Source organism: Pituophis catenifer, unplaced genomic scaffold (assembly GCF_029215685.1).
Source record: "Pituophis catenifer annectens isolate HBS135680 unplaced genomic scaffold, rPitCat1.0.hap2 SCAF_1, whole genome shotgun sequence".
Classification (NCBI taxonomy): Eukaryota; Metazoa; Chordata; class Lepidosauria; order Squamata; family Colubridae; genus Pituophis; species Pituophis catenifer.
Window position 1 is genome coordinate 2,966,594 of NW_027256881.1, and position 11,760 is coordinate 2,978,353.

Sequence of the window (11,760 nt, forward strand, 5' to 3'; positions counted from 1 at the left end):
TTGAAAATGAAAGTGACACAGTTTATTGAGGGCAAGGGATTTCTTTGTTTTAGAAAAAAAGTGTCGCAATTTCATCAGATGACACAGATTCTGTCTTGGCTAAAATGCACACAGGGAAAAAAACATCAGAGGCCCTTGTAGTTAAAGCACATCCTCCTTCCTCCCGAGAAACAGGGAAGGGAATCTGCCAAAGTTAGTCTCGGCCCTCAAACAGAAATACCAATAAAATAAAATAAAATAAAATAAAACAATTTATTATTATCTTCTTCTTTAAATTCTCACTACAAGTTAAACCACCTAACAATATCACTTTTATTTTTTAATATATTGCCATTATGTTAACTCTGCAAATGTGTGATATAAAATTGCTGTAAGACCTGGTACCTTTATTTTTTTCTTCAATTTTATATAAACACAGTGAACTTCATTACTGTACACGTATAATCTGCAACTACAGCTTAGCTGTAAATCTCCCACACACAAAGGTATGGACATTTCTATCCCTCCCCACCTTCCTATATTCCCCATTAAACTGTACATCAAGACCAAATACAAATTTTTGCGGTTCCCCAGCCCTCCCCACCCGCTTACAAAAAAATAACACTCTAAAAGCAATCTACCGCAACTTTCAATTAAGACGATTACAGATATAATTTTAGACCAATTGCTTTAAAGCAAGAAGGCAGTATAAACCTTCTAGGAATTTTTTTTTTTATAAAAGAGGTTAAGAAATATAAGACAATTTATACATTTAAAAACTTACAATAAATAAGAGATGCAGGCATTTTTTTTTTTGAATACTAGATACTATAATCCAATACAAGAACATTGCAATGTTCCGAAAACGTTCCATAAATTTTTTTTTTTTGTCATTTCTCCCTCATTCATCATTTTTATGGTCTCCATGCTCATTCTTTTTTTTTAAAATATTTATTAACATGGCAGGGGCCTATGGCTCATAAACTCTTCACAAATACTGTGACAGGTTGATGGGCTGAAGGAGAATGGATACTTGGCTACTCAAAAGATGCGTTATAATACATGTCGACTGACCGGTTCACCATTTCGGCCAGTCAGATATACGCAGTACACCAACCCAAAAAAAAAAAAAAAGAGAGAGAGAGAGAGGGGAACAAACAACCAGGTTATGCACCTCCCACTGAAAGTCACAATCCTTGGTAACAATGAAGGATGATTAACAGCTTCCCCCACTTCCATCTGCCCTCCATCACAAAAAAATGACGTTACAGAGAAGAATTAACTTTTGAGTCCTGCAGTGGAATCCTGTTTTCCCTTTTTCGGTTGTTGTGTCTGTTCTTCATCTCGCAAAGTCGGTTTTGGATAAAGATCACAGCATATTCATGATAAAGTTATACAACTGATTCAGCACCACAAAGTGAATTGGGAGACACGACCGCCGGTCCTGGGTCGCAGGATCACAGGTGAGCCACGAGAGTGCATTGTACTGTTCCAACACAAACCTTGAGACGGAAACAAATCAAAACAGATAATTAAAAAGGGAGGCCTTTTTGGTTTTCAGAAAAGCTCAGCAGGTAAAAAAATCCAGTGACTCAACTTCCAAGCAAACTGAAGTTCTACAGATAACAAGAAACTGAACATCCGTCAGGAGACAAGAGAGCTGCACTCAGCCCAAAGGTTATAGATGGTCCTCGACTTATGACCCACCTTTGAGCCCAAAATTTCCATTACTAAGCAAGACAGCTGTTAACTGAATTTTGCTCCATTTCTTTAGTGATAGCGGGTAAGGGAGGATAGGGGTTAAGGGAGAATCCTAGGGAGGATTCCTTTTGGGGTTGCTCGCTCTGGCCTCAAACCACAAAATGAGTGGCAAATTAATTTAATAATAATAAAAACATGCCTATTCCAGGATCTTAGGAGGAACATGATAGGAGTAAAAATGCCAAATCCAGTTTGAACATCTGGCTGACTGTGCGGAAAGGAGGAGGAGAGGAGGAGAAAGAAGAAAAAAGAAGGAAGGAAGGAAAGAAGGAAGGAAGGAAGGAAGGAAGGAAGGAAGGAAGGAAGGAAGGAGAAGAAGAAGAAGAAGAAGAAGAAGAAGAAGAAGAAGAAGAAGAAGAAGAAGAAGAAGAAGAAGAAGAAGAAGAAGAAGAAGGAAGAAGAAGGAAGAAGGAAGAAGGAAGAAGGAAGAAGGAAGAAGGAAGAAGAAGAAGAGGAGGATGATCTTACTCCACATCCAGTTAAGGGCTTTACTGTCTGTTATCTGAGTTGGCTTTGTCTCTTGACCCAGTCTCCCAAGGTCTATAGCCATGATGGCGAACCTATGACACGCGTGCCAGAGGTGGCACACAGAGCCCTCTGTGTGGGCACGCGTGCCGTCACCAGCTGCTCTTCGGGTTTCTGAAAAATGGCCCGAAAATGTCCTGAAAAAGGCCCTGAAAACAGCCAAAAAACAGCCTGAAAATTGCCTGAAAAATGGCCCAAAAAAGCCTGAAAATGGCCCAAAAAAAGGCCTGAAAATGGCCAAAAAAACAGGCATGCACGCGGCAGCCAGCTGACCTTCAGGTTTCCGGTGCTCCAGCACATGCACACGCATTTCAGTTTGGGCACTCGGTGTCGAAAAGGTTCGCCTTCCCTGGTCTATAGACTATATCAGGAGTCCCCAAACCTAACAACTTTAACACTTGTGGACTTCAACTCCCAAAAGTTGAACAGCTGACTGGGGAATTCTGGGAGCTGAAGTCCACAAGTCTTAAAAGCTGCCAAGTTTAGAGACCCCTGGCTTATATGGAGATAAAAAGGCAAAATAAAACAAACAAGCAGGAAGCTACTTGACAGGTCCAAACTGAGAAGCGCCCAGTAGTGGATCTTGAAATAATGAAAACGCATTTCCGCGATAACCACACGTGCACACGCAGGGAACGTGCATACCTGAGGACATCGGAAGTTTGATTCGAGTCAAGAGGGTGGGAGTGTTTACTGTGAAGTAGCTCGTCCGATTGCACTGAAGGCACGTGGAGGTGCAAAGAAGCCTGTAAGAAGAAGCCAAAGCCCAGAGTCAGTGCTCAGCGTGAATCAGCTCATATGATCCTTTATCTCCCCATTCAATCTGCAATGGATACTCTTATCTATGGGGCGAAATCTCAGAAGAGAAAACACTAGGAATTGTAGCTTAGGCCTCGGAAATAAAAGCAGCAGTTCTGTGCTAGGTGTCCTTGGTTACAGCCGTCTCTTAAGGCTCGTGACTTGTTACCTCTTCGGGCAGAGAGACGGAAGTCCCCTCCTGCTTTGGAAAAGCAGCAGTGAGCTGTAAATTTCATGAACCTATTTTTACAGGTATGCTGTAATACAGCATATATAGGACACTTCTTTTCTACCTGCCATAATCACAATGTCTTCCTTTACTATTCTTTCTTTTCTCCATTCTCTGTTTCTTCCTCCATTCTCTTTTCCTTTCTTTCCATTTCCTTCACTGCCTCAATCTCCTTTCCTTCCCTTTCATTCCTCTACTCTACTCTCCTTTCCTTTCTTTTCCTCCCTTCCCTTCCCCTCCTCTCCCCTCTTTCCTTTTCTCTGCCTCCTCTTTCTTCCCTTCCATTTTTTCCCTTCCTTTCCTCCCCTCTCCTCTCCTTTCCTTTCCTCTCCTTTCCCCTTCCCTTTTTCTTTTCCTTCCCTAACCTCTTCCTTTCCTTTTCCTTTTTCCTTTCACTTTCCATTCTCCTTTTGTCCCAAAGGTGCTTTTCAGAACTGAAGGAGCTTCTTGGATGAGAAGCAAAAGCTTAAAAAAAAAAAAAAAAGACCCAAGAAAGTCCAGTTGCCTTTTTGGAAAAGCACTTTTGGCACACAACCTTGGCTCTCCATAGCCTTGGCCCTTTCCTTTCCTTCCTCCATTCGCTTTCCCTTTAAAAAAGCATCCCTCGGAAATAACGTGAGAAAAAGAAAAAGCCCCGCCCTGTTTTATGGCTTTAGCTCCCCGGTTTTTCCACATAATCTTCGACAAAACGCCCTTCCTATCCCCCAGCAACAGGAACTCCTTACCTTAAGAAACAGAGGACACTGATTTTGTGCTTGAGGACATGCCGACCAAAACCAGTCAGGCAACGGACCTGCTTTAGCAGTGGAGACGAAGTAGCCGAGGGCCAACGGCTGCTGAAGAATGTTGGGGACTTCATCGTGGGATTCGGTGGAGAGCAGCCGGTCGGTACCTTGACCCTGATACGACCAACAGAGAAAAACCGGCATTTAGAATCAGCCTCAAATTCAGCAATTCAATGTTCTGTTTTAGCTAGGGATCAGCTAGTTGTTTCCAGGAAACTTACAAGCAAGACTTGGGGAGCAGACACACACACACACACACACACACACACACACACACACACACACACACACTTCCTTACCCCTCCCAGCCACAGAGTCTACAGCCATCAATAGCCTCGTCGCTTAGAAATCTGTTAAATTCACCTTAAAAAGAATTTTAAGTTGCTCACCGTTGCCCTATCTTCTGCTGGTCAATTTCATCAGGCACTATGTGAGTTTAACTATATAGTCTTTGTCTTACGACCGTTTGTTTCGTGACCGTTTGAACTTAACGGCATTGAAAAAAGTAATGTATCTCTCTCTCTCTCACACACACATATTTCCTTATCTCTCCCAGCCACAGAATTTGTAGCAGGGGTGCCTATTCAGCAGGTTCTGACAGCTTCTGGAGAACCGGTAGTGGAAATTTTGAGTAGTTCAGAGAACCGGCAAATACCACCTCTGGCTGGTTCCAGAGTGGGGTGGAAATGGAGATTTTGCAGTATCCTTCCCCCTGGAATGGGGTGGGAATGGAGATTTTGCAGTATCCTTTCCCTGCCACGCCCATCAAGCCACACCCACAGAACCGGTAGTAAAAAAAATTTGAATTCCACCACTGGTTTATAGCCATCAATAGCCTCATCGCCTAGAAATTTGTTAAATTCACCTTAAAAAGGAGTTCACTTCCTCGCCATTATCCTAGAATTCTGCTGGTCAATTTCATCAGGCACCATGTGAGTTTAAGCATGTACTACAGGTAGTCCTTCGTCTTACAACCATCTGTTTTGTTACCGTTTGAAGTTGTGTGTTGTTTTTTTTTTGCTTTAATTTATATGCCGCTCTTCTCCGGAGACTCAAGGTGGCTTACAATGCGTTAAGCAATAGCCTTCATACTTTTGTATAATCCCTGCGTCCTCCCCAGGCTTTTAGAAGCCTCTGACGATCAGGCAACTCAGCTGGGATTGCCAGAGACTTTTAAAGGCATTTTTTTCCCTATAACCTCTTCAGCCCAGAGGTTGCAGAAAAAAATGCTTTGAAAAGCCTCTGACGATCCCAGCTGAGCCGCGTGATCATCAGAGGCTGTTTTTTTTTTAACTTTTAAAAGCATTTTTTCCGGCCGAAGAGATTGTAGAAAAAATGCTTTTAAAAGTAAAAAAACCAGCCTCTGATGATTGCGCAGCTCAGCTGGGCATGGGGGGGAAGCAGGGATTTTTGCTACCGGTTCTCCGAACCACCCGCCGCTATCGCTACCAGATCAGGAGATCCGGTCCGAACTGGGAGCATTTCACCCCTGTATATACCACTTCACAGTGCTTTACAGCCCTCTCTAAGCAATTTTACAGAGTCAGCCTCTTGCCCCCAACAATCTGGGTCCTCATTTTACTGACCTCAGAAGGATGGAAGGCTGAGTCAAGTTCGAGCCAGTCAGGATCGGACTCCTTGCAGTGGGTAGAGTTAGCCTGCAATTCTGCATTCTAACCCATGCACCACCATAGCTCCTATTAAGTATTAGTTATCTGATAATCGTTTCGGTCTTGAATTAATTACTTAATATTAAAACAAACCTATAATTGTATATTTGGATGTTGAAAGCCCCCCCACTCTCGCCCCCAAGTCTTTTGAAGTGGATGGACATAACAACACCATCAAAGAATAGCAATAGCACTTAATATTTATATACCGCTTTGAAGCCCTCTCTAAGCGGTTTACAGAGTCAGCCTCTTGCCCCCAACAATCTGGGTCCTCATTTTACCGACCTCGGAAGGATGGAAGGCTGAGTTAACCTTGAGCCGGTGAGACTCGAAGTGCCAAACTGCTGGCCGTCGACAGTCGGCAGAAGTAGCCTCCAGAGAGCGGTGAAAATAATCTTGCTTTAGCAGGCATCTGGTGACTAATTATTAATATTCGTATTTGACTGTACCGCACTAGGCTGCCAACTTTTTATCCTGCTGATGTGGAATTACACATATTATTTGTGTTTATCGTACTGCAAACTTCTTAGCGCATTGTGTTTATTTTTACAGGTAGTCCTTGAGTTACAACAGTTTGTTTAGTGAGCGTTCGAAGTTACAACAGCACTGCAAAACGGGACTTATGACCATTTTTCACATTTAGGACTGTAGCAATATCCCCAGGATCACATGATCAACATTCAAATGCTTGGGAACTGACTCATATTTATGACGGTTGCAGGGAGTCACGTGATCCCATTTTGTGATCTTCTCACAACCAAAGTCAATGGGGAAGCCGGTTTCACTTAACAACTGTGTTACTAACTTAACAACTGCAGTGATTCTTTTAACAACTGTGGCAAGAAAGGTTGTAAAATGGGGCAAACCCCCACTTAACAAATGTTTTGCCTAGCAACAGAAATGCTGGGCTCAATTGTGGTCATAAGTCAAGGACCGCCTGTATAGATATATCCTTCCCATGCATAATTCCATAAATGTGTATTACATTTTCCCTTACTTCCCCTTTTTCCAGAATAATATTTGCTTGTGAGGAATGATAGTTCAACCTGCTGATAATTTTGGTTGCTATTTTTGCCACCGTCTCCAGCTCTATATTTTCCTTTTAACATGCTACAGTTAGAGCTGAGTAGCATATTGTAAGGGTGATCACACTATAAGTAACGTTGCTTTCAAGTCGTATTTAATTCCTGGTGGCTAGAATGGCCCCTCCCTGCTCTTATCTTGACAAAAACATGGAAGTTTTTGTCTTCTTCCAGGGTTCTGTTTTTTGATTCCCAGAATAGCCTACAAACCTAAAGGTTTAGGAGTTGAGCAGGCTGAATTGGAGAGCGGGGTTAAACGCGTCATCAATTTGGAATCATTGCACATCCACAAAAGAACCAAGTCCAGCCCTCCATGAATTACACTGACCTTTATCTAACGTCAACTGAGCTTCAACTGTTAACTGACCAGATTGTGGTGTATAGGTGACAAAAATAAACTCTTAGTGCTTTGAATTCCACTCCTCTCCCTGGTTAATTGCGGCTGATAGGAGGTTTCCCATTCAAGTGCTTACTTGGTGGAACCCTGCTTAGCCTTTTCAAGATTAGCTCGGCCACCTACTATGATAATCAAATTATAGTTTTCTAGATCTGATCACCCTGCCAAGCATCATCATCATCATCATTACTGTAAACTTGTAAGCATTGGCTGCAGAAGCATTTAAGTATTCTGAAGTAATCACTATATCCAAGAAGAAATTTCAATCAGGTCAAAAAAAAAACCTGTTTTCTCATGCAAAGTTACCTTGCCCATATCACCTCCATGGGGGAAGTGAGAACCTGGTGAGTGAACAGGGGACCCTGTTGGGGACGCAGGAAGGATGTTTATGATATCAGGGTCCAGGTCATCTCCAGTGTCCAGCAAATCAAAGATTCCCATTCCATCTGCTCCATCTTGAAAGAAAAGATTCACAGAAATAGAAAAAAAAACGTTGACTAAGGAGGAGCAACTCACGTTTTTATTTTAAAAAAGAAGAAAACATACACACATCCATCCAATGTTAGACCCAATGATTGTGAATTGACTTTTTTTTTTTTTAATTTGATTTATATGCCGCCCTTCTCCGGAGACTCAGGGTGGCTTACAATGCGTTAAGCAATAGCCTTCATCCTTTTGTATATTTGTATAAATATCAGCTTATTGCCCCCACAAACTGGGTCCTCATTTAACCTACCTTAGAAAGGATGGAAGGCTGAGTCAACCTTGAGCCTGGCGAGATTCGAACCTGCAGTAATTGCAGGCAGCTGGTCTTAATAACAGGGTGCTTTAGACCACTGTACTACCAAGACTCTTATAGAATTGATGTGATTTGATTTGATTTGCTGTGATGCAAATGGCTGCCTGTCTTGAAATATTTCTGAGCAGCTCACAAGAACAATAAAATTATATTTAAAAAAACATATAACAAAAACTAAGAAACCTGGGACTGTAATCAACCCCCAACCCCAGGTTTCCTCCACAGGCTAAAACACGACCACAGAGCCTACATGACGAGACAGATTTTATTGGCTTTCCAGAAAGCTAAAGGGGGGTGTATTCCATAACCTGCTGCGATGTGTTTCCAAGGTCAATTAAAGAGGCTGGTTGTCGCCTTTAAAGCCCAACATGGCTTGGGGCCAGGTTCCCTAAGGGACTATCTTCTCCCAGTAATTTCTGCATGTCCAATTTGATCCAGCAGAATGGGTATGCTGCAGATAACGTCAGCCAAAAAGTGAGGACCAGAAAACAGGCTTTATCCCCAGTGGCCACTGCTCTATGGAACGTTTTCCCTTCAGAGACTAAAATGGCTCCAATCGATAGCCTTTTTCAAGGCCTTAAAAACCTGGTTATGTTTCCTTAACCTGGGGTCCTTCAAGTGGCCCGTGCTCTTTGGCTGTATTGCTACTAGCCAATATCTCGGCTGCAATTTATATTTATTTAATTTGGATATTTTTATTGTTTTAAAAAGCTTTAGTGCCTCATCTCATTGACTGAGATGAGCGGCTATAGAAATTGGATGGACGGAATGAATGAATGAATGAATGAATGAATGAATGAATGAATGAATGAAGTGGGGCAGTCACAGTAAAGGCTCCTTTCCTAGGTCCCACTATATCAGGGATGGGCAACTATAGCAACTCTATGACCTGTGGACTTCAACCCCCAGAATTCCTGAGCTATCCATGTTGGCTCAGGAATTCTGGGAATTTAAGTCCACAGGTCGTAAAGTTGCTACAGTTGCCCACCCCTGCCCTACATGCTATTACTTCAGGGAAGGGACTGGAGTGTGCCCAACCTATCTGACCTATATTACAACAGTTACTATTTGGGGCTGAACTACAAAGGCAGGATCAGTGGTGAAATGTAAAATTTGTTACTACCGGTTCTGTGGTTGTGGCTTGGTGGTGGTGGTGGGGGGGGTAATATGACTGATTGGGCGTGGCCAACTTTTTTTTTTTAACTTTTAAAACTATTTTTTCTACAACCTCTTCGGCTGAAGAGGTTGTAAAAAAAATGCTTTTAAAGCCTCTGACAATCCCAGTTGACTTGCCTGATCGGCAGAGACTTTCTTTTTTTTTTAAAAGCCTCCGACGATCCCAGCTGACTTGCCTGATCGGCAGAGGCTTTTTTTTTTCCCTTTAAAAGCATTTTTTCTATAACCTCTTCGGCCGAAGAGGTTGTAGAAAAAATGTTTTTAAAAGCCTCTGATGATCCCAGCTGAGCTGCGCGATCATCAGAGGCTTTTTTTTTTTACTTTTAAAAGCCTTTTTAAAAATGCTTTTAAAAATAAAAAAAAAAGCCTCTGATGATTGTGCGGCTCAGCTGGGCAATTGGGGTGAGGGGGGGGCAGGGATTTTTGCTACTGGTTCTCCGAACCACCCGCCCCCATCGCTACCAGATCGGGCGATCCGGTCCGAACCGGGAGCATTTCACCCCTGGGCAGGACCTAAACTGTTATGCAGCCAGGATATTCACTGGCTAACATAGCAACTGAATTGGCAGTTATTAAGTCTGCCTACGTTTGACCTTTTGCCAATCTCTTTTGTTTAATTTATCACATTTGTTTCCAACTTCAAAGAACTGGCTTGACATATTTTCTTTCATCGCTGTGTGAACAGTCTACTACATTATGAGCAAAATTTTCAGTTGCCGGTGGCATAAATTTCCTGACAGTGAGAACAGTTAATCAGTAGAACAACTTGCCTCCAGAAGTTGTAAATTCTCCAACGCTGGAAGTTTTTAAGAAGAGACTGGACAACCATTTGTCTGAATTGGTATAGGGTTTCCTGCCTGAGCAGGGGGTTGGACTAGAAGACCTCCAAAGTCCCTTCCAACCCTGTTATTCTATTCTATAAGTTCTTAAAGCGCTCAGTATAGATTCTGCAAAATAAATTAAAAGTCTGCTTCGTTACAATGAAGGACTTCTATAGAGGTAGTCCTCAACTACCAGGATTTCCATTGCTAGGCAGTGGTTAAGTGAGCTGAGCCCGATGGTTGTTTAAAGTAATCACCGCAATTGTAAAGTGAATAGTGACCTTGGGGATGCTGCAATGATTGTTAAGTGCAAAGACTAGCCGTAAGTTATTTTTTTCAGTGCTGTGTGATCTGGATGCTTAGCAGCCAGCATGCATTTACAATGGTTGCAACATCCCATAATCGCAGGACCACCGACTGCAACACCACACAGCCAGCTTCCAACAAGGGAAGGCAACGGGGAAGCTGGCAGGAAGTCGCAAGTCACAGTCACGTGGTGTCTCATTGAATGACCTGTGATTTGCTTTACAACCGCAGCCGGAACTGACGTTTTAAGTTGGTTGTGTCCAAATGTAATGACCTGAGTTGCCAGTCCCAATTGTAGTTAGTAAGTGAGGACTACCTATCCTTGTAGAGTTTGGGAGTCCTGAACCAGCAGAAGGAAGGAAACCCCCACACCCAGAGATTGCAAATAGTCCTCGACTTACAAACACTCATTTAATGACCGTTTGAAGTTACAAGGGCCCTGAAAAAAAAAAGTTACTTATGGGCAATTTTCACACTTACAACCCTGATCATGTGATCAAAATCGGTGCTTGGCAACTGGCGTGTATTTATGACCGTTGCAGTGTCCTGGGATCAAGGGATCGATTCCCTTTTGCGACCTTCCCAGCTGGCTTCTGACAAGCAAAGTCAATGGGAAAAGCCAGATTGGCATGATTCACTTAACAACTGCAGTGATTCACTCAACACCCAAAGCAAAAAAAAAAAGGTTGCAAAAATGGGGCAAAACTCACTTAACAAACGTCTTGGGCTTTAGCCACGGAAATTTTGGGCTCAATTATGGTCGTAAGTGGAGGACTACCTGTACCAAGAAAAAGAGTTCACAGGCTGTTGGGAGCCAATGGGCACAGCTGCTTTCCACATCCTGACCCAATAAAAGGCTGCATCTTAACCTGCCGTTCTCTCCCTTTCCCATCAATTGAACTATCAACTAGTTAACATTCCCACACACGCCCATGCAGGCACACGCACACGTGCTACACGCACACACACAAACCATTGTTCGTATTAAAGGCCAGTTCCAAACCAGTTTCAGTGGTGTAGGTGGATGGTGCCAGCTGCACGGACGCAGAGGTGGGGAACACGAGTATATGAGTGCACGAAGTGTCCTGCGGGGTATTGAGCTGGGAGGTCTGCATGTTTAAGGTGGTGCTGCGTCCAAACACTGAACCAGTGGATACGGAGTCTTTAGTAAAAAGAAGAAGAACGGAGGAGAATTACCCATGCGATCAATAGCAAATAGCAATAGCACTTAACACTTATATACTGCTTTACAGTGCTTTTTACAGCCCTCTCTAAGCGGTTTACAAATTCAGCTTCTTGCCCCCAATAATCTGGGTCCTCATTTGACCCACCTTGGAAGGAAGGAAGGCTGAGTCAACTTTGAGCAGGTGGGAATCGAACTGCTGGCAGTTGGGAAAGTTTGCCTGCAATAGCGGGTAGCACTTAAAAGACT

General features: G+C 42.9%; 1 protein-coding gene across 1 annotated transcript in view; it reads right to left on the bottom strand.

The window, feature by feature from the left end:
- The window catches only part of MED13 (mediator complex subunit 13), a 173,823-nt gene continuing 162,063 nt past the window's right edge, over positions 1-11,760 (bottom strand). Inside the window, 5 exon segments of the mRNA XM_070931998.1 lie at positions 1-1,481; positions 2,911-3,011; positions 4,018-4,191; positions 7,533-7,681; positions 11,302-11,490. Coding sequence (XP_070788099.1) covers positions 1,349-1,481; positions 2,911-3,011; positions 4,018-4,191; positions 7,533-7,681; positions 11,302-11,490 — 746 coding nt within the window. The 3' untranslated portion in view covers positions 1-1,348.